General features: G+C 42.8%; 1 protein-coding gene across 4 annotated transcripts in view; it reads left to right on the forward strand.

Annotated features, from left to right (window-relative positions):
* The first annotated feature begins 3,552 nt into the window (after window positions 1-3,552).
* ERG (ETS transcription factor ERG) overlaps window positions 3,553-23,004 on the forward strand; it is a 33,546-nt gene continuing 14,094 nt past the window's right edge. For 2 of the 4 annotated variants that reach the window (XM_086481842.1, XM_086481848.1), the window contains exons 1-4: window positions 3,553-3,707; window positions 17,841-17,992; window positions 20,948-21,151; window positions 22,111-22,191. In XM_086481842.1, coding sequence (XP_086337968.1) covers window positions 3,568-3,707; window positions 17,841-17,992; window positions 20,948-21,151; window positions 22,111-22,191 — 577 coding nt within the window. In that variant the 5' untranslated portion in view covers window positions 3,553-3,567. The remainder of the gene's footprint in view (window positions 3,708-17,840; window positions 17,993-20,947; window positions 21,152-22,110; window positions 22,192-23,004) is intronic. The other 2 variants (XM_086481864.1, XM_086481856.1) reach the window with 1 other exon arrangement.

A 23,004-nucleotide genomic window follows, 5' to 3' on the forward strand; every position in this document is an offset into this window, starting at 1 on the left:
GAAGAGATAAAAGATGGTTAAAGAGGAAGTAAGGCTAATTCTAGTTTAGACCATGTTCTCTAGTTATGCTGACTCCTCAAAATTATGCAAAAGCTTAGATGTCCAGTTCAGCATTTGTAATGTGCTTGAGGGGTGATACTAGCAGGATGGAGTGTAGATGAGTGTTTGCTGTTAAATCAGAACAAAACTAGCTAGCAAATTGAGCTTGAATATTTGTCCATGAAAAGTATACATTTTTTCCTGAAATGTGAAGTCTGAGTCTGTTTCTTGGGTTCATTTATGTTTGTCTTGGTTTTGCCATGGTCTTTTAGATATTCATACAACTCTCATTAATTTGGCTTATATTTCCAGCGTTTACTGTCCTCCTCAGGAAGTTGTGTGTACTTTCCCTCTTTGTGCATGCAACATGATAGACATCCATAGCACAAGCAATATTTGCTATCATTAGTAATGCAAATAAATAGAAAAAGCGTATTTTTTGTTTACATTTATACTTACCTTAAGTATTCATAAATTAACTTATATTAAGTGGAGTCAAGTTTAATAGGAAGCACAATAAATTTGCTTTATTTCACTTCTGTGGAGGAGGATGAGAAATATATCCATTATATAGTGTTTGATGCCTGTTTTGAAAAGGTCTATTACTAAATGGTTTGCAGAGTAAAATACTTTTCTCCCTTTTGTATTTGCAACCTTGTGTCTGCTTTCTCCTGTGTAATTCACAGTTTCATGTATTTATTGGAGCTAGCTCTTCCAAAATTAACATTTAATTGCATGGGGTTTGGCTCATATATTAGCTCTACAGTGGGGCAGACAAGAGGGAACTGTGCTGTAAATAGTCTCAGGCGTGGGATGCATTGTGATTGCCTGGCCAGGCTGCTGTGTGTGTGTGTGTACATATATTTTTTCCTTCTTTTTTCAGACTGCTGAGAAAGAACTTTTTATTTTCTTTCCAGTGTAAAATTTTCTTTCTTTAGTTCTTGTGATATGATCCCTACTACTTTACTATCCAAGCACATCAAGTGCCTCTGCTGTCACTCAGCACAGTGTAGCCAGGGAGCAATCTCTGGGGAGCGAGGGACCAAAAGCCTTCTCCACCGACACCTTCTTGAAAAGCAAGAGCTGTCTGCAGGCTTTCCCAGAAATGGCTCATCAGAAAAGCTTGAGACCACTGACAGCAGTAGTTTTTAGCAGGCCAGAGACCCACAGGAGTCTGAGAGGCACGGCAAAGAGGAGAGGTGTTATTCTGGCATCCCTTCTGTCTCGTAGAAGCACTTTCACACCCCCAGAGACCCAAGAGGCAGCAGTTCAGTAGCTGGTCACAGGTTGGCAGAAGAGCATGCAAAGCAGGGATGCTAACTGGGGAGTTAGTTAATATTAATGGTGATAGCCTGGTGGTGACCTTTGGACTCAAACAGCATCCGAAAAGCATTAATGAAATGGTGAACATCCCTGTCTGAATTTTGCGTCCTGGCCTGTGGTGGGAAACGTTAGTGTTAGTGATTCAATCATGACTCTCATGGCATTTGGACAGCTGCTTGAGATCTCATTCCCCAAGTCCAAAGATTAAGGGGTGATCTCAATTTTCATGAGAAGTAATAATAAGAAAGTGATGTTCCAACCCTTGTGGTTACAGAGAAAACTATGAATATTAATAGAATGCACCCTGAGGGCTCACAAACTGGGCAAATAAAAAGAATGATAAATGCAGACCCCCTTAAAATGAACAAATACAACTGTCGATTTTTAGGGCAGCATGTGACTGCTGGAGCTTGTGCAAAGCCCTTTTTCAGCAGCCAGGGAAGGTAGGATCCTGCAGGCAGCTGCCCGGCTTCCCGATGCTGGAGGACTCCCACTACTTTGTCTCTTTTCTCTCTCCCCTCTCTACCGCGTCCTCCTCTGCTGACAGGGCCACACGGTTTTATTGTCCTCCTGTCGGCCGTCAACAGCAGGGCTGGCAGCAGCGTGGGCCCACACACGCTGCCTCGTGAGGGTGTGGTCGCATGCGGAGCACCCTGCCCTGAATCTGGCTTGGGTTCCCCCCACCGCACCCCCATCCTTGGCCCCTGCATCTCCAGCCATCGCCAGCTGGCCGCCTCCATGGCTGCTGTCATCTGGTGTGCTGCACGCCGAGCCTCCTCTGCCGGCCTGGTGCTGGAGCTTGCTCCCTGGCTGCTGGCAGGGGCCACATGGTGGGGAGGGAGATGCCGGGCTGCACCCCTGTTCCATTTCGTCTCAGGGCAGAGCCATAGCACCAGGGTGGGAGGGGGGAGTTGTGCTTTGGGTTACTGTCCATTTACACGCTTTATGCCCCACGTTCACCCTGAGAGGGGTTTTATTCCTTGGAAGGCTGCTTTTGCAGAGGTTGTCCCCTGAACCTGTGTGGTGCTGGGGGCCAGCAGGAGGGTGGGAGCCCAGACTGGATCCCATGGATGGGGAGCCTTGGCTCAGGCAGGATGGGTCCCTTTGACAGCATCAGCCCTTCCCGCAGCTTCCTGATGGGCCCGGTGGGCACACTGCCTGCGCAAGCCGGGCCTGGGCACCGCCTTGCTCCCATGACTCAGCTCCAGATAACGTGGGGAAGGAATTGGTGCCAACACAAATGCACGGCAGTGGGGAGAGAGGTTGGCCTTCACTTGGTCTGGTGTCTGTCTGGTCTCCAGCCAGCCACGATGGCAGCTGTCCCGCCACCGAGGGGCCTGGTGAACCTTGCTGCCCTTGAGGGCCATAACCTCAGTGCTGCCACGGTCAGGGAAGGTGGCTGGGGTTGCCCTTCCCACAGCACCAGAGTGGGATGCCCCAGCCAGGTGGCTGGCCAGGGAGGGTTGCCGTGAGAGAGAGAGAGAGAGAGAGAGAAAGGCGGCTGGTGGGCATGGTGTCCTCTCAGGGCTGGTGGCAAGCACCTCTGCCGAAGGTGGCAGCGGATGCTGGCAGAAAAAGCAGGGTCCCTGGGTTGGAGGTTGCGCCCAGCTGTCTCAGCTCCCTGTCCGGAAGGGATTTGGCCTGTGTCCCAGAGGAAGGAAGAGGAGCTCCCAGTGAGTCAGCAAGGCCTGGCTTTTGGTCGCTCCTTGCAGGAGCAGTTAAAGCAGCGATGGCAGTTTGCTTACGCCCCCAGCAGATGTGGCCCTCTGCATCCCTGCCTGTGACACTGGAGGCCTGAGCTTCACTGCTCATTCTGCCCTCTCCTCCCTCTCAGCTTCTGGCCACTATTCCTAAATGTTTGGTAGTGTGTGTTTGTGCATCTTCTCACCCGCTGGTGGGAAAGGTCTCCCCAGGGGAGAGGTTGTCCTCCCGTGATATGCTGACAGCATGTTTGGCACCGTGAGTCCTCCACCAACAGCAGTGGTGTGCCTAAAAAGTAATGAGCATTTAAGCAAATGACTGGCTGTTCGTCCTTTCATGAGACAGACAAGCCCTTTTTCATTTGGAGGATATTGTAATATCTGCTCTGAAATGTGGTTGCACTGGCTTCTCTTCTGTGGTTTGCAGGAAGCGTTATCAGTGGTGAGTGAAGACCAGTCCTTGTTCGAGTGTGCCTACGGATCGCCCCACCTCGCGAAGACAGAGATGACGGCCTCCTCCTCCAGTGAATATGGGCAGACGTCAAAGATGAGTCCGCGTGTTCCCCAGCAAGACTGGTTATCGCAGCCCCCAGCCAGAGTCACCATCAAGATGGAATGTAACCCAAACCAGGTTAACGGGTCAAGGTAATAAGGCCAGTGTTACTGTGGCTCAAGTAGACTTTTGCTTGTGACGGGTATAGCTCTGTTCTCTAAATCTGTGAGTCTCTGCCAGCATTTTAGATACCCCAAGGTATCCCACCTAGCCACCGGCTGCTGTCCCAGAAGCCTACAGGTCTCCTGTACATTGTGGGTCACACCTGCCAGCCCCGTTCAGGTGTTACAGAGGGTCTCAAATGGTGCTACAGGCACAGTCTTCTCATGAGCTTGTGCAATGCCTTTCTGTGTTTCCTCTGACTGCGGATAATTTTGGATGTGAGCTTGCATTGCACAATAGGTGAAAGAGCACATATTAAAGTTAGCAAAATGTGAATTTGCTATAGTCTTGAGCAGCATCATTAAGCCATCTAAGGGCGTGACGTGTGTGTTATAACACTCAATGGGATTTGTCAAAATAGAGTAATTTGAGCAGTTCCCTTTGCTCTAAATATAACCAGAGAAGCATAGGAAGTTAATTCTTGTAGTGGCAGAAGGTGTGAACTATTGATCTTTACTTTTACATTTACTGTAAGCATATTGCCAAAAAGCATAACTGTGAAGTTGGATTTAAGAAGAGCTCACGCTGAAGAAACAGCATATGTACGCAGGCAAGTAGGGGAGTGGAAGGGAACAGGAGAAGAAATTACTCGGCTCAACAGGCAGTAGCCACAGTATGTCAGTGCATTAATTGTTGTCTCTGGACTTTTTTTATGAATGTCTCTATGAAGAAGAATTGTGTCAATTAAGCTGGAAGAATAATGCAGTGGATTTGTGGATATTGACTGGTAGCTTTCCTAAGCATAAGAGCACTTTATGGGATTTCTTCTATCTGAAAAAGCACAATGAAGATTTTTTTTTTCAAGGAAACTATCCAAACAAGTACTTTCCTGTTTGAAATGCCTGACTGTCAAAACAGTTTTCCTTTGGTGTTGCTGAAGGGCAGAGGTCCAGAGAGTAGGTTGCTCACAATTGTTGGTGATGTATCAGTGAAGACTATGCTTCATATCTCTGTCACAAACACCTGTCTACTAATCTCGTCTCCCAGCATCAGTTGTTTAGAAAAACCTCAGCCATGGTCACTGTGATTACTGTTCACACTTGCTGTGCTAATGTGATGAGCACCACACATGGGGTAAAGTGGTTTGACAGCATATCACGCCTACAGTTTTCATTGGTAAGGATGGAAATTGTGCTGAAATCAAAGCAGAATTTCCAATGAATAGTCAAAGAGTTGAGATACGTAGAAATAAACAGTGAACTGAAGTTACAAAGAATTAGCAGAAAACTTCTTGTAATCTACTTATTCAGAACTTACTCACAATCAATTTCTATGAGGTTTTTTTTTCTTTTTTGGGGGGCTAAGCAAAGGCACAGATATAATCACAAATGGAGTATTGATTTCAAAGCAGTTTCACCTGCTTCCTAAAATTACCTGTAAGTATTTGTGCTGGCATTTCTGTAAGAGAACTGATCACGGTTTTTCTCAGTGTAAATTCCATAAAGTGCTTTAGAATAGCTAATTAGTGTTAATTGTTACTGAGATCAGTGGTAACAATTTGTAATGTCGTACATAGCTAAAGTCAGTCCTACACAGACTCCTACTCTGACACACTTCCAGATCTTAAGGAAGGGTCTGGATGATAGAGATCCATTTGAAATTGTTGGTCAATCACATTTTTAAAATAAGCCAGAATCTTGAATTTGACGTCTTGGATTCCTCAAATATGTAACTAGCCTGAATATTAGAGCTCACAAGTATTTGGCTCTTGCCATGATGGTTTAAGGACAAAACTGTAGACAGTAATACCATCTTTTATTAGCTGAAACCTTGTCCTGTCTAATCCTTGTTAGCAACCCTGGTAAGGATTATACTCCAATTTAGGAGGTCAGATCCTTATCAAGAACAAAATATGTGCCCACAGTCAGATCAGCTAAACTGGATCTCCATGCAAACCCATATAGCCTGTGGGTGAGACCACGGTGTAGAAAATGTGCTGTCACACTCCAGCATGCCCCAAACCAGTAGAGACTGGTGGGAGCCCTGATTTGGGAACACAGACACCCCCAGGCACTAAAGCACCTGGCTTCTGCAGGGGCTGTCTTGGTCCCTGAGGCACTGCTGATATTGTGGGGTACCTGGGAAGGCAAACAAGCCCTACCTTGCTATCCAGAGGCCTGAAAGTGTTGTTGTGAATGGATGTGTATTTAGGCATGCAGCTGGGAGGGATCCTGTGCTCAGTGCCTTTGCTTCTCTCCCGGGGGCTGTGCCATCGTTGGATAAGAACAGAAGTAACCCAAGGAGTGAGGAACTGCAGTGCAGCCACGAGAGCAGAGGTCTCAGTTGCAGGGCTGGAGTTAAGCTCCCTGTCTCTCTCCTGAACCCACAGTTCACGTCTTGCTGCCTGCCTGGCAACCCAACTCCAGCAGGCAGGGTAGGGCAGCTCCCGTGCAGCGTATTTTACAGTGTGGTGGCTGGGGGCATGCATTCAGTTTGGGGGGTGGGTCTTGCTGCCCATCTAAGTATGTTCACCTTGTTTATGTGAACTCAAAATACTTTCCAGGGATCAATAAGCATTGAGAAGCCCTGAATTAAACGGGCTGTTTGGACATATCTTTGTAATGCCTATAATTTCTCCTTCCTTTGTGCTATTTTCTATTAGTGTGTGCATGCATTGAATCACTTTTAGGTTGATACTCTGGCTACCTGCACAATCAATAGATAGGAACTGGCTGCTATTTTAGGCTGCCTGAGTTGCCCTTTGTGAAGAGAGCCTTTCATTCAAAAGTATCCTGGTCTCTGCACTATCTGCGTAAAATGTCTGTGCGTAAATTCTGCACTCTTACTAGCAGAACAGGCATCTGCTTTTGCAAGGATGTCTAATCTGAGCATTGGGGAATTATCTTTAAATCAATCTTTTTTGATTAGTCATGAGGCATAATTTTGATTCATACTTTCCCAATGGAACTGTTCATTATTTTAAAGATGTGACACCCAGGAGTTGCCAAGGCATCTGGAATCCCAGCAACAAACTTTTGCACCATCCTGACCACCACTGCGAAAGTAAAGAGATGAAAAGAAGCAATTTTGTGTGCCTCTTCTCTAAAAAAATAGCATTAGGTCTACCTAATCCATCATTTGGAGTTGGAGTTTAGTGAAAATAAGCTGAGCAGCACATGAAGACTAAGTTCTTAATTTTTCTCTGGACAGTATCACTCAGAGGTGCTTAATGTGGCCATCATTAAAAATTAAGAGCTCAGCGGTGGCCATTCTTCCCCAATGTGAACCAGCATGTGAGCTGGCACATGAGCTATGCTGCTGGAAAAATCTGTACAAGTTACTGCTCTGAACTGGAAGATGTTTCTGATCAGAACACTGGTTTTCTAAAGGGTACATTCTGGCTGCAAATATAATGGGAAGAAATGTAATTCTTTCTATATTGAATTATAAATAACCTGCAGCATTGAAAGCAAATTTTATGTATTAATCCTGGATTTGACAGCCTCCCCTATTGACAGAGCAATGCAGAGTTGCTAACTGGAGAAAACAGGGAAAATTCATACTTCACTGCAATTCCTAATACACAACATGCTGAAAAATAAACAATAAAAAAAATCACTTATATACTACCAAAAAAAGAATTGATTAACAGAACAAGAAAAGCCAAACATGCATATATTGCATGCCTATACTTAACACAAAGATAAAAAAATATTATTGTAATTAAAATAGGCTGTTTATTTCATCACAAACTATTGTTTTATAAGGCCTCACACATGCCTGAAAAAATAGATCTTAGTATTACAGTTTTAATGGAGAACTAACATTGCCAAGTAACACATATAAATATGTTGTGGCATTTCTAAAACTCACATACATGTGTGCATGTAATATATATAGTGTTATTACACTTTGGGAATTGGAATGCTTCCTAGTGTGTGACGTTCCTGCCGTTGTAGAAAAAAGTTTATCACTCAAGACTTGCAAAAAATGAAATTACTTACCAATCAGAAATTATTCCTAAATAATTATATCAAATATTCTGATATGATACTGATCAGTACTGTCAATATGGAAGTCACTACGGGTCAGTGCAATGTATGCGTCTCCTACAAATCTGAAAACCGGTCATTCCTTCCTCAAGTCCCGCTAGGCTTTTGCCATTTATATGTTGGTGTTTCACTGGTTTCCTGACAGATTATCTGCTCTTCATCACATGCGAAATATTGGCCACACTTTATATGCACAGATTAGTGGTACCCCACCATTCTGTAGGTTACTTTGCATTTTCTTTTCTGCAGAAACCTTCCCCACCCTGCTCATTTGCCCGCCATAAATTTATTTCCTTAAATGAAATGCTCAGTTCTTAAAAATGCTTCATACGTTAAAAATTAACACGTGCAGTAGCTAGAGAGCTTGGAGCTGCTTTTCATTTTTAGTAAAACTGTACCTGCTCTGTTACATCCATTTTAAAATCTGCGTTGTCCTAAAGCAGTCTAAAATACCACAGCCACATTGCAGATCTGTGGAAGTGCTACCTCTAGGATCTCTGGAATATCCTCTGTAATTGTCTTCCTACGTGGGAGCCTGGGTCTGAATAATATGATGTAAAGAGGATGCAAAACAGGGTACCAGGCCCCACAAAGTGGTAACTAGAGAATAGTTAGCATTCCCTTCTCACTGTGTTAGACTGCTTCCTGGCCATATATTCTGTTGTCTGGAAGGGGGTATAAAGTTTTAGGAGCATACTGAACCCCTTACACATCAACAATTAAGTACCCACTCAAAGCAGAAATGTACTCACTCTGCTAGGACTTTCCCCAGATATACTTTGGCTGTAATTGCCCTACATTAAATCTCAAAACATAACAGTCTCAGAACTGGCATTCCTGTGAATACCAAAGAAATAACATTAGAATGAAATTAAAGGGCTATTTTCAGTGTGCTGCAGAGGGATTAGCTACACAGTTTTCTTTAACAATAACAGTATTTTTAAAGCTAAACCCTGCTGCACAGCACCAGAAAATATAGCCTAAGGGCCCACCTTAAATTAAATAAAGTAAGAAAAGTTTAAATTAAAGCTGTCATTTACATTGCTGTTGTTGCATATCAATTTGAGTTTCTTCAAATCCATTATGTTGGTACAGCCATTATATTTCTTCCAAGTAAATAAATCTAATGAGACCTTATAGTCAATCTTTCACCTGAATGTAATAATATTGTTTCCTGGTATTTGTTGCTCTTAAGTCAGACCAAAAGATGCACCCTGTTATAGCAAAGCACCATAATATAAATCTGGAGATTGCATATGTCATGCTGTTACTTACTTTTCTGTTTATTGTTCTTTACGTATTTTATCAAATTAAGTATGAGCAATTCTATTAGAGTGAATGGATCCAATTCATGTTATGCATTTAGGGTGAAATTCACTCCTGTGAAAATGCCCTCGTGAGGCCCTAGGTGCTGCTTAAGGAACATTTACATCCGTGGATTGCTCAATGGCCTCTGAATACACACACCCATGCGACTCCACCATTCCCATGGGTGGGGTTATACAAAAGTAGCCTGGAAGAACTACATTTACTGGTAAGTAATCAGTCTTCTTAAGGGAGGCTGAAGTGGAACATAGAGTCTTATTCAGGCCACAGATAAATTTCACTTTCAGTGAGCAGTGTATGATTTCATTGAAAAAGCATTTTGAAAGTTAGCTGCAGTGAAAGTACAGCAGAATTTTTCCAACATCAGCTTGGCTGATACAGAAGTTTTAAAGAAATGCCAGAAATAATTAGTTGTCATTAAGATTTAATCATGTGCAAAATGTTGATTTAAGCGCTACCAATTGTTGCTCGAAAACCATTTGAGGATTAAATTACCACTTAATACATCTTTTGTGCTGGCTCTTTTGGGAAATACAATTTTTCTTTGCATGTTACTGTTCTAAATTTTCATCAAAGAGCCTCTGTATTAGTTGGGTTGAGTGCATATGACACACAGGAAGAATTTTCAGAGTCCAGAGTGACTTCAAGTTTTTGTTTGTTTGGTTGGTTTTGTTGGGGTTTTTTTATTTGTTTATTTTATTTTCCCCTCGATATAAAGTCTCCTAAGTGATAGCTATTTTGTGCTCTACAAACCAGCAAATTTGAATGAGTAGCACTTGAGGTACCTTCACAGTCTAGCCATGTGCCAGCTTATGTGCCCAGCCATTAAAGAGGGTGCATTCATCCATATGGAGCTCTGTATTGCCACCAGGACAGGACCATCATGCCACCATGCTCCTAGGATCCAGGCTGATGCGCTTTAAGCTAGATGAGGCACCTCTGCATTATGCTGCAGTCTGTGGTATGATACTGGTTGATCTAGTTAGGGCATTTGCACATCTTACTTGCATCCAACACATACAGAGACAGAGTTGGTCTGCAGTAATCACCTTGACATCACTTGTTTTTCAAGGGCATGGCTTTTTCCATTGCTGGAGCACAACCCTGCAGCTGAGGCTCAATGCCATCCCTTCCACATCTGGTGTCCTACCACCGGCATGCAGCCCTGGTATTCTTGGTAAACCTCAGCTCAGACTAAACAACAAGTGTGGTTTAAAACCTGTGGTGGTCAATGGGACTCTCTCCTCTGTCTCCAACAGGGCTTGACTCAGCCCTTATGTCAGTCAATAGCAAAGCTGGGAGATCTGTCTTAAAGAGGGTGACTTTCCTAATGCATTTACTTCAGCTGCCTATATAAAGTAACATTAATCTTGGGTAAAAAGATGTGGTATTAGTTATCTCAGACTGGTAATCTTTTTTCCCACTGACTGGGTAGTTGGTGGAGTGACTGCCTCCCAAACTGGAAAAACTGCAAATTCAGAATCTTCTCCATGTAGGGCTTTATGTGTGACTACTTCAAGAAGTTCCTCTTTGCTCTGAAAATCCATCAGCTTAACATTAGCGTGTGTGTGTGCGCGCGCAGTTTGGCTCTGTTCTTGAGGCAAACATGTTGCCAAGGAGAAAAACCAGCTCACCGCTACTATGGTTTCTTTTTTTGCAGCTTTTTGGGGGGTGCTGGGCTGGCAGGTGCTAGCTGAGAAGCTTTCCACTCTGGGATAATGTGTTCATTCATAATTGGCATGGTTACATTTTGGATTGACCACTGATGCTTAAATTGCATGCTTAACTTTAGAAGTTTAAGAGGAAGATGAGGATAGACAGAAGTTCAAAAGCGCTAGCCAACCAAAAGCTCTCATATGAGTTACGAAATATAAAATTAGTTTTTGAATAATGACGTAGGACCCCACAAAAGTTATGATTGCTGTCATTATTTATGACTATTGCCATCATTACTGCTTTATTTCCAGTGTAGTATTCACTGTGTCTAGAGCCCTTAAAGCTGGTGGTTATGGTATTCCCCTAGGCTGGCACGGCACAGGCACTGTGAGTAGGTAGGTTGTCTCTGACCCAGCATGTTTGGAGATGAGTCTTCTCCTCTTCCCCTTCATTAGTAGGTGTTTTATTTTGATCTGGGTAGTATCAGTGAGGGTGTTCAGTATTTAAAGTTTGGGAATAGTATTTTAAGACAAAGAAGAAGGTGGGTAAGAAAGAGAAAAGTAGTTAAGCGTTGGCTTAAACCATTTTGCACCCATCAGCCTCACAGCCCGATAGTGCTAATCATGAAAATCAGCAGACATTCCACAGACACAGAGGATCATGGTTTCCATACAAGATGTCACTTCTGTTTATGCCTGGCATGCTCTACTTTGCTAACTTTCTATATGAACCCTGCCCACAAAAGAAGTCATATGTGGTTTGGGAAGGACCCTGTCTCCCGGTATTTCATATTTCATGAAGCCACAAATACAACAGTCTTACAAGCTCTTGAAATGAAATACAATTTGAGAAATGTAATCTATTACCATTATAATAGCATGTCTATAAAAATAATAAAAGAAAAACAAGAGAAAATAGGTCCTGAAAGTTATAGGCCAACTGGGAAGTCATTGTGGCTTTGGCCTAGCTATCACCATGTCAGGCTTCAGCCTTCTCCCAGGCAGCAATCTAATTGTAAATTATGTATATACAGATCTTTCTTAGGTTCGGCTTTTAGCGACCCCCTTCCCTTCTTTCCCTTTCTTCACTCCAACCTCACACATAAGAAATATTGAAGTGTTTGCACTAATGGAGAAATGACAACGTGCAGTCAAACTTAAACCAGCTGTTTCCCCACACTGTGAACACAAAGAGCCAGGCTGGTAATATTTATAGCTTGACTGGCCTCTAGTGAGCCAGACGCTGACTGCCTTAATTTGCCATGATGGCCTTAAGGCTTGAAGCAGCTGTGGACTGCAAGATAGCAGGGGAAGGTTAAGCGGGGAAGAAAAAAAAAAAAAAAAAAAAAAAAAGAAAAGAAAAGATTGTTTCAATTAGCAAAAGTTATTGTTTGATTGAAAATGAATGGCTGCTGCACATACAACTCAATAAACATACATCTTTTATTTTGCTTACAGAAAGCCAACAACAATCCATGTGTTGGCATGTGGTGTTTGCTTTCTCCTTTTGCAGGAGGAGGGAACCGCAGGGACCTTTATGTGACATTCTGTGACATCTTTGAATGACCCTGGGGCCAGCCCCATGCAACCCTGAGCACCTACTGAGCCCAGGGCAGCCCACACAGTGGTGTCTTCCCCTGTTTTGGGTGCTGCGGGGGTATGTTAGCATGGGCCTGCCCCAGTCCCAGCCTCTGCACAGCCCTGGCCCACTGGGGCTAGTGAAGACCATCTTGGTCACTCCTCTGTAGCCCTGCATAAAGCAGTGCACTTCCATGACTGTGTGGCCCAGTGAGGATTTTGGTTTTCCTTTTTTTTTTGTTTCTTTTCTTTTGTCGTCTTAGGACTGCTTTTGACACTTACCTTCTAGCAAAGATAAACAGACTGTCACCATGGCTTCAGCATCAGCTTAAACCAGCTTTAGCCGGCAGCACAGGTCCCAAGGGGCTTCCCTCCCTTCCACAGACCTCAGCAGCTCACTCCCACCCTGGCTGTTCCCCCTTTCCTGTGGGTGAGCATAGCCTTCACGCAGCCGCCCCACGTGGAGAGGGGAACGACTCAAGTTATAGCTAAGCACTGAGTTACCCACCCACCCATTTATTTACTTATTTGCGTACTTGCAGGGGAAGCAGCTCACCCAGCCCATTTTGCTGAGCAGTTGTGAGAGAGCCTGTGTGAGCACTCCAGGGATTTTTTGACCTACATGCATTTTCTGGCATTTTAATGCCTCTGTTATGCTGGAGTACTCTGTGGGGAATTTTGCACTGCTTTCACAAGAAGGGAAAATAAAACCTCTGTTTTCCTTTCACCAGGTTAAGTGTGGTGGTGCTCACACAGCAGATTTAAGGGCAGGTGCCTACACAGGAGCAGAGGGCTTTGTGCGCTTGCAGGGCTTGGCCTGGTGTACACACAGAAGCAGCTGGGCAGCTGTGTCTAGCTGTGGTGCTGGGCAACGAGTGTCCACGGTGGGAACCGAGCTCTGTCAAAGCAAGTGTTGGGGTCTCTGATATCACCACTGAAAGTGCTCTTCAGAGTCTCACTTAGCACCCATGGGGATCACCATTGGTGCCAGGGAAGCAGCCCCCAGGGCTCTGCAAAGCTGCTGGTGCAGCCACACTCCTGCTCTGGCAGCTGCAGAGTGTGGGCTTTGTCTCACCAGGGAGTGTCTGGCCGTCCCCAGTGCTTGCTGCCAAAGGGGAACCCAAAGAGGGACCTGCAGGACTCCTTTTTGCATGTCACTGCTGTGGCAAGTCTCAGCAGGTGTGAATCCCACTGATTCGTGAAGAGGAAGAGGGTGTAGAGAGGGACAGGGAAGAAAGTTTAAGTCTGCAGCTGTGTAACCTTTTGAATTGATATTGTGTACTAAAGTGTTTCAGGTGAGCTTTAAGAGACAGCGATGTATCTCAAAGTAAGAAATCTTAGGGAAGTTTTGGGGTTTTCTTCATGGGCCACTTTTTCAGTGACAGACCATTTTGGGGGGGGAAGTGCTGACCGCATCCAATACAACTTGAGTAGTTACAGTGAATGGAAATGAGCTTCAGCTTGCTTTGCAATACACTCAGTATGAGCTGACCTTTACATGATGTCATTTTGGATAAATACAAATTTACATGTGTTGGTCTAAATTATCTGAGGGAGCTGGCTTTTCGGAGCTCTTCTTTTATGTAAGAACGGGGTGGGGACATCGCAGCCCTCCTGAGGCCATTTCCCTCTTTCTCAGATCACTGGCATTACAAAATCGGAGAGAGGTGAGGAGAGGAATCTGTATCCTGTAGGACAGTGTATTGGTAGCTCAGCGTGTCCTCTGACCTGACCAGCCACAGGCTGCATGGTGACCATGCATGGAACTCTTCAAAGAGTTAAACTGCTGTACTCTCCTGAGACCCCTGTTCTATAAGTAGCCTCTGTAAGGAAGTTATCCAAGCTGTGGTTATTAAATAAACTTATAAAGATATGTAGATATTTGAACAACACCATTTTTTTCTCATTTATTTCCCTCTGAAATTCAGAAATATTAAACAGAGGGGTTCATATTATAGGAATGTCGCAGAGATCATGTAAAATTTTGCTGATTCCTAATCTGTGTTTCTCTGACACCTTGCATTTTAACGGAACACAGGTGTTTTATGTCACATGGGGAAAATAGTAGCACAGTGAAGAGGAAAAAATGTGTTTCATACACTTATTTATGAACTTACATCTGCTTTCATCAGAGTCAATGGTTGGCAAAACTCCAGTCAGCTTCAGTAGGAGCGGGTGCTAAAATTAAGCATCAAATCAGCTTGATTCTAAGAAACCCTGAATAAAGGCAGGGCTTCCAGGTCCAAGGATCCATGGAGAAATACTTTCTTCAACAATCGTTTATCAGCAATCAGAGCTGAATCAGCTCAGGACTGGACAAAGTGCTCTTGGGTAGCATGACTGTAGTCTTTCCACTTTTTTTTTCTTTTTTGTAAATTCCAGGTGTAACACAGTATATTTACAAAGGGGAGAAAAAACCATTCAGCTGTGAAGAAAACCATCTCGGGTTTCATTTCAGACCTGGAGCTGCGGATGAATCACTGCAAAGCTGCACCCTTTACATTGGGCACACTCTGAAAGCGTCTTTTCCACTGCCCCTGCTCCCCCAGTGGTTCAGAAATAAAGCAGACTCACAGAAAGTCCTAAAAAAGCCTTTGCAGACAATCACTCTCTTGTTGTTCTGGGCACTAGAAGTACCATTTTCTAGCGTCTGCTTTCAGTTTTGCTTTCTATACCGTAGAAGTCTGTTCCAGCCATTTGAATTAAGCCTTGGTTCAGTGGTATGCGTAAGCACACGCTCAATTTGAAGTACCTGAGTAGTCCTGTAAGCTCCCATGGAGCTGCTTACATGTTTGAAGTTAAGGGTGGTCTTCGAGGATTTGCGGAACTGGGTATTTACTTGTCCACCCAGAAAGCTAACAGGACAAAACCCTTGACCATCTCTTTCTGGATTTTAATGAAAAGTTATGACTTATTTATGATCTTCTTTCCCACCCCCATCTGTTTATATTCAGATCAGAAAAGCAGCTCAGAAGCCCTGTCAGATTGCCAAAAGCTGTGTGCTACTACTGGATCTTTCACATCATTTACTATTCAGTGTTTTTAATGCACTATTGCCCCTAGAAGTGGTGTAGGCTAATACTGATGTGATATTTCATGTCAGCAGCAAGATTTTTATGTCCCTATATCCCAAGTACCTTTTCACAGAAAACCCAAATAAAGTAAGTGTGCCAGTTAGGCCAAAGGATGCTGCTAGTTCCCTGTTTCCCCAAACCATCCCTAGGAAGTCAGTGAATGGGCCAAATGGTTCTTCCTTTTGTCTTTGTAGCATAACTAACCTTGGGTGGCAGGTTGGGTATCTGCACAGGTATAAGGGCAGGAGTTGGATGATGTTTCCAAATATACATGATTTAATATGCGTACTCACTTATAAATATATGCCATTTGTATTTGTTAAAGGTAAACAGAAAAAGCCAACATTTTAGTCACAAGCAATCATCACAAAAGCTCTTTTTCAACATGTTTATGCCTGAAAGAAAAAGTTACTTTGTTTTCCTTAGCTCTGTTCAAACAGAAATAAGTTGCATCCCAGAATTATATTTAGAGCTATATAGTGGGATAGAAAAGTTAAACCCGAGAGAGAATAATGCCCAAGTATTCTGATTCTGAGAGGAAAGGCTAAATTCACCACCGCTTAATGACAGGCAAGACCATATGCTGACTATGTCTTCCCTTGTGGTTATTATTCAGTCCTGTGGTTGAGAAAGCAGCTGTAGGACCCTTACACAAGACAGATTTCATATGTAGTATGTCACACGGCACCCAAGATATATTATACCTGAAAAAGGTATGTGAAGCCAGCATTTCCCAGGCAACATTCAAGATCCTGTTCCTTCTCCTAAAGAAGATGACAGTACCCATTGAATGGTTTCTGTGATATATTTTATTTTTAAACCGAAAGCCATCAGCAGTTATTTTATTTTTTTTAATATATACATTAACACAACACGGTAAAATTAGTTGTAACACTGCATATAAAAAACCTGATATATACTAAATCTTTTCAGCTTTCCAAGTGCTCGTTATTTTTTAAAACACGCGTATGAGAATTATGACTCCATTAGTTCCTGACCCATGGTAGTGCTGAGAAGTCAATGTAACTGAGTCACTTGGGAATTGGATAAAATATCTGCCACATCCTTTTGATGTATGTTGAACAGACAGTGGTCCAAACTGTACATTATTTTTCCTCTTTTGTCCTCAAAAAAGTAGCAAAACTCATCTGGGAAAGCACCCGTATTCTGACACTGGTGGATTTACAGTGACGTTGCTGCTCAACACTCACAGCAAGAGCTGGGATTTCTGAGCTGGGGAGAGCAAGAGGCTCTGAGTGAAACATATTCTGGAGGGCAGGGGGCAGATTCTGAAACATGCTTCCAGGAGTGTGGGTGTTGGAGCGTCTCTAGATTCTCTGGGCTGAAAATTAGTTGGTTTGCAAGGAACCAAAATGAAGCATCACAGCCTGACCTGCTGCTTGTTTAGTAAGACTGCAGTACAGTTCAGGAGTTAAATGGTAGGACTAAAAGAAAGTTTGTTAGTAATGTAGTATCACTAAAGAAACCAAAACCCATCTAACACCCTCCTTCCCTTGCCAAACAGCCTCTTTACATTTAAAGGTATTCCCTGTGGCTCTGTTCTTTATTTTGATTTTTGTAACATTTTTTCTCTCTCTGATGAAACACGTTGTAGACATTAAATTAAGGGACAAATATGTCTGTGTCTGCCAGAAAGAAAACTGTGATGCAATTAAAATGCCATTAGGGAACCCCCTGTGGGATGTTAAACCTAAAGACTCTATTCAGAAAGCAAAGCCAAAATTAAAGACGTGTCTAGTTGCAGATCCTCTGCAGATTTCCATTTCTTGACTACAGTACCATGGAGACTGTGCTAGTCAGGAGCTGAAAGGTTTTTCCAGTCATGTGTGTGGTATTTTGAATCATGGCTTTGGCAAATGTTCCTTTTCTGTAAGCCATACATAGAAGCGTGTCTACATTGCATGACATAAAGTGCAACTGAGCGTGGCCCACATGAAGCAATTACAACAGTGGAGATGGGAAGCTTTCCAAGGCTTGGACAATGACAACTAATAATGCTTTTCCCTCAGCAAATTTGCATTAAGTGCATCTCTATGTTTGCCGAGTTGTCTGTGAGATGTTTGGAGAGAGAAGTGCAGCTACTTGCAACCATCACGCTCAGCAACCTCATGAATAAGCTTCCATTTTAGCTGGGTCTCTGGAAATAAATCGTTAGTGCTTATATGTTTGGAGACATATAAGAGCCTGATACTTTGAAAATAAAAATAAAATATATGGTCCATTGAGGCTAGTCATTTTTTCTGAGGCAACTGAAGGAATCAGCAGAGTCATTGGGTGGTAGGTATTGAGTTTTCCAGTGACAGCCCAACTCTGGTGCTTGAGTCTCATTTTTTCCATTTCATTCAGCATAATTCTTTGCTAAGGATATTAGTAGGGACTGGAATAATCATAGAAGCACACCTCTCTTCTGTGTCTAGGAATTCTCCTGATGACTGCAGCGTGGCAAAAGGAGGGAAAATGGTTAGCGGCTCAGACAATGTTGGGATGAACTATGGAAACTACATGGAAGAGAAGCACGTTCCACCCCCAAATATGACTACCAATGAACGAAGAGTCATTGTACCAGCAGGTTAGACCCTCTACACAAAAATTTCAAGCAAAAAAATGCATTTCCCCTAAGTCTACTAACATTATTTAAGAGTATTTGGAGAAAAGTGGCAATGTGATACATGCGATCAGGAAGAAAAGAGCAGCAATTTCCCAGGGTTGTTAAAAGAACGAGCTGAGAAATACCGTAGTGAAGCCGCCTTCTCTACCTGTTTCAGCAGCAGGACTGGACAGTTACAGGCACTCAGATCTTTTCTGACTTCTCTAGCTCCTTTCAGAGAGTTTCACCCTAAAGTGGACAAAATGAAGAGCCACTTTCATTTCCTAACACCATGGACTAGCTGGGTGCTGAGTGTGTGGGAGAGAGAAAGGAAAAGGATCACTGTACCACATGTTAACCCTGCATATGCCAAATGCAGTCTGGCCCTCAGCATGCTGAAAAAACAATAGCTTCTGTGAAGTCTGACAGTGCATGAAAAGCATTTAGCTAGGTTATCCCCTGAGTTTGGGTGGTGTAAAACATTTTAATAAGCAAACTGACAGCTCCACTGCAATGTAAGAGCACAATTGAGAAATTCTTGGTTAGTCTTGGCAAGCTTGGTTGTGGGATTCAGCAGTTAATTGAACAAGGAGGCATTCACTCCTGTGTGCCTTGTCCTCCAAACAAACCTCTACTGGGAGGTTTGTTGCCTCGGTTTGCAAAATAATTAGCATCCCTATTTCTGAAGTCAAACCTTTAGACCATCATGACACATGTGGGTGTTCATTAACCACTGGATATGCTCAGCAGAGACACAACACCTGCAACCTGCAAACAGAAGGGAATGTTTTGTTGCTAGTTCCTCTCTAGCAGAGCTGTGCCTATCTGAAACATTTCTGCTACTGCTATATTGCTTAATATTCTTACAGTTTTTCAGTTGCTAAGATATGCAAGAGTACTAACTGTGGCAAATTTTGCAAGCTGTGATTATTTCAGTTATTTGTCAAGATACATGTGGACAAATATGTTGCAGTATCCTCTGCAATGTTATTGAGAGTTCTGTTCTGAAGACAGAGGAGTGACGCACTGAATAATGAAGTGTCCTGTCAACTGGAGGCAGACTACACTGACATTCACAACATTTGAATGTTCTTCTAAAACATTTGTCTTCTTGGTGTTTGGCACTTTTTTAGTCTTTTAGTAACCTTTAGCATGGTTAGCTCAGCAAGATCCTTTGTTCTCAGTGTGTTCCTGGAGGTGTGTTTTGAGGTGGATTTGAGTGACATTCAGGGAATTAGATGGTCACAGTTACAGCCTTGCTGTTTTGAGGTCCCTAGAAGAAATGTATGGGTAAAAATCAGTTGATTTTGTCTGGCTGCCGCATAGGCAGTGTGCAGCTCATGTGTCAATGTTTAGGAATAAAAAAAGCAAAATTCACATTTCCAGCTGTGGTAACTTTCCTAGTTACCATAAATAAGAAGCATTTAAAAATTATAGGCATATTCAAAATTTTTTGGTAAACTTCCTGTTATTTGGTCATTTACTTCAAATCAAACTGAATGTAGTTGTTGGAGTTCTCTGCTGTAGGTGTGGGCAATCTCATCCAGACTCTAGGTTTACCACCAGACTTGCATCCCTCTAGTTTGCTGCATATTTCACACCAGATGGAAGGGTTCTTTTAAGTGTTTTTTGGTGCACTTCAGAGAGCAGAGAAGCCCTTTGAATCTTCAGAAGATTAAATATTCTGACTTGCAAGGGCTTAAAATGCCAAGAGAAGCATCAGAAAAGGGGTGGCCCTAATGGGTGAAGGATTGGGAGCGAGCAACAGCATGACAGATTTTGAATAGTTCCTAGCCTGTGGAAAGAGGTCCCTGCCTCTTTCAGACCAGCTTGAACAACAGTCAAAAGAGAGGGAATGGCACTGAAGTTAAGCCACGGAAAAGCTATCTCGTCTGTCATTCAAGTCTCAGCCCTTCTACAGACTTGCATGTGATGGACTACAGCCATTTGACCTCTGTGTGCCCCGTTCTCAGTCGTCAGGATATCACAGAATCACAGTGTCTTTTAGGTTGGAAGGCATAAACTCTTGAGGATTTTTTTTCCCCTTGGTTTTAATCTTTTCTCTGCAAAGTATAAATTCTTCATGGTAGGAGCGGTCTTCCATTATGGAGATGTACACTGCAGGTCCTTAGAGACCTTCATGTTGATGTGTGCTTACTGTAATTCAAGAATAGGGAAAAGTAGAATGGAAGAAAAATAGATAAGGAGGAGTTCAGAGGCAAAAAAATAAGCTTAAGCTGAAATCAAGGATTAATTAAAAAAACACAAGGTATTTGGCCTTATGTTTTGCTAAAAATCTGGACTACTGTTTTTTGACCCAGGTGATTTTGCCAACACTTCAGGTAGTAAGTAAAAACCCATGCAGGTGTAGCAACATATACCAGTACAACACAGCACTCTAGGGAAAAAAGTGCAGAATATTTTAATACGACCCACTCTAGTTTATGAAATAACTAGCCAAATCTGTGAGTGCTTCCCTAGCCTATGCCCCAGAAACAGTACTTCTGACTTGAGTGGAAATTTCACTTGAGCAAAGATACATATTCAACAGAAAGCTTTGAAAATTGTTCAGATACAAGTCACAGTGCTATTAGTGGGCTCTCTTAAATACTTTTATAAAGAGTGTTCTCTGCATGAGGACAGGAACCCATGTGGATAATAATGCAGAAAAAATAACAAGACAAAAGAACTGAATGGGAGAAGGAGCTCAACAGCAGAGGGTTTGTTGTTAATAATCAGAGCTCACAGCTTTCCCTAATAGTTTTTCACAGACAGTTATTCTCCGTTGCACTCAACAGGCCAAATTCCTCATGCGTCTCCAGCTGTCAGTAAACAGGGGATTAAGGGCTCTCCAGTTTGACTGTGGTCTATGTTTATTTTGTAGTGACCCAGCACTCTCCCCTCTCTGCCTAATTTTATGCTTTGTGCTACCACCAGATCCTACGTTATGGAGCACAGACCACGTTCGCCAGTGGCTGGAATGGGCAGTGAAGGAGTATGGTCTCCCGGATGTGGACATCTTGTTGTTCCAGAACATCGATGGGAAGGAGCTGTGTAAAATGACCAAAGATGACTTCCAGAGACTCACCCCAAGCTATAATGCAGATATCCTCCTGTCACACCTACACTACCTCAGAGAGAGTAAGCTAGTTTTCTGTCATTATGATACTGTATACAGTCAATTTGTGGTTGGTATCAGTCTTAGATTTAATGGTGTGGATACACTCAGCTGGGTTTTCGAATGTCTGTTGCAAATGTTGCTGTTCCCAAGAACGTAGCAGGGAGCCTGATCCAAAGCCTTTTGATTTTGATGAAAAGATTCCCACTGATTTCAGGTGGCTTTCACTCATGTTCATCAAAGAAAAGGGTTAGGGAATATTTCTACATGTCCATCTCAGAGAAAAACCAAATTGAAACCCAGCATATTCATCAGCATACTGTAGGAAGAAACTCATACGGGGTTCAGTGCTAATGTTTTTTCTGGTCACATGCTCATTTCTTTCCATTTTAATGATGAGAATGCTAAACAAGAGTGCAAACATTGATTCATAAAGTGAATTCCAGGCATGATTCTAAGGTCTGACAGCAGTTTGCTCGACTCTGAATAGGATCAGGAAGATTTCACTGAATTGAATAAAAGTTCTGTAAATTTGTGGAAAAAAGGAAGAGTCCCTGAAGTCCAAATGCAAATTACTTGTAGTGCATGGCTAGCATTTCAAAGGGAAAGAAGGGACTAGTGAATTCTTGGCTTGAGGGCTTTCATCTGAGCTTGAGGAAATTTTGCAGGTTTGCCTCATTTTAAGGAAGCTAAGGTGAACACGGTTTTTAGAGAAAAAAACAAGAATTGCAACACCAGTGCGGTGCAGTCTTCTCCGCACGCAAACTGTCAATAATCAGTCAGAAATATTATGCATTCATAATGTTGAATAAATGAATGCCTGAGTTCAAGTTGTAGCACACACACCTCCCTCCAAACTGCAGAGTGAAACTGACTGTCGGTAGGCTCGCATTCAAACAATCCTGTCAGGGGAAAATATGGTTTAAAAAGATAATTCACAATTTTTTTTCATTTTGGTGTTGCTTTTTGTTTTGTTTTGTAGCTCCTCTTCCACATTTGACTTCAGATGATGTTGATAAGGCCTTACAAAACTCTCCACGGTTAATGCATGCTAGAAACACAGGTAATGCTGGCACTGCTCCCATTGCTATAGGTCATCTTCTAAAAGCACAGGATTCCTTTTTATGGGTTGCTGCTAAAAATGGAAATGGTGAATCAGAAGGGAGACAAGTGTATCCTCTCCTTGCTGTGTGTGAGTTTTGTGCACAGACACACAGAAAAAAGGTGAGATGACGCAGGGCCAGATGGTTCAAAAATGGTCTCCTTACTGGTAATTTCTCGTGTCCTACAACAGAGTGGTGTCCCTGGCACACAATAAATGGCAGGCTCGGGGCCTTTGTCTCTGAGGACATTTTTTCTCATTCTGTCTCATTGTACTGTCAGATCTGCTCCACAGATCCCTAGAAGGTTGGTGTTGTTCAAAAGTGCTTCAGTGCTTGTCTCAGTGCTATGGGCTCTGGTGAATGGCGACTGCCTCCCCACACATGCAGTATATGTGGTGTAATTCAATAAAATTGCTATTTAGGCAGTTAACTCATCTCATTTGTCAGCTATATGGGACTTGAACTGGAAACTCCACTAATTTTGATGTTGCAATCTCCACTAAGACTGATCTGAATGTAAAATGACTTTTGTTAATATTCACCCTTCTGTTATTTTGGCCCAGAAAAGTATTGAGTGTAGGTAGGAGGATGATACAGTACATGCCTCAAAAGCATCTGTCTTTCAGGATGTTGCTTAAAATGTTTATGAAAATAATTCAGAATAAATTTTACCTTGCTCTAGCAGTTGTGCAACAGAGGATGGCATGGAACTGTACATATAGTATGGTGAACATACTGATTAAAGATGTTTGGAATATTGCATGATCATGCCT

This window comes from Leptosomus discolor, chromosome 1 (genome assembly GCF_034619465.1).
Source record: "Leptosomus discolor isolate bLepDis1 chromosome 1, bLepDis1.hap2, whole genome shotgun sequence".
NCBI classification, from domain to species: Eukaryota; Metazoa; Chordata; class Aves; order Leptosomiformes; family Leptosomidae; genus Leptosomus; species Leptosomus discolor.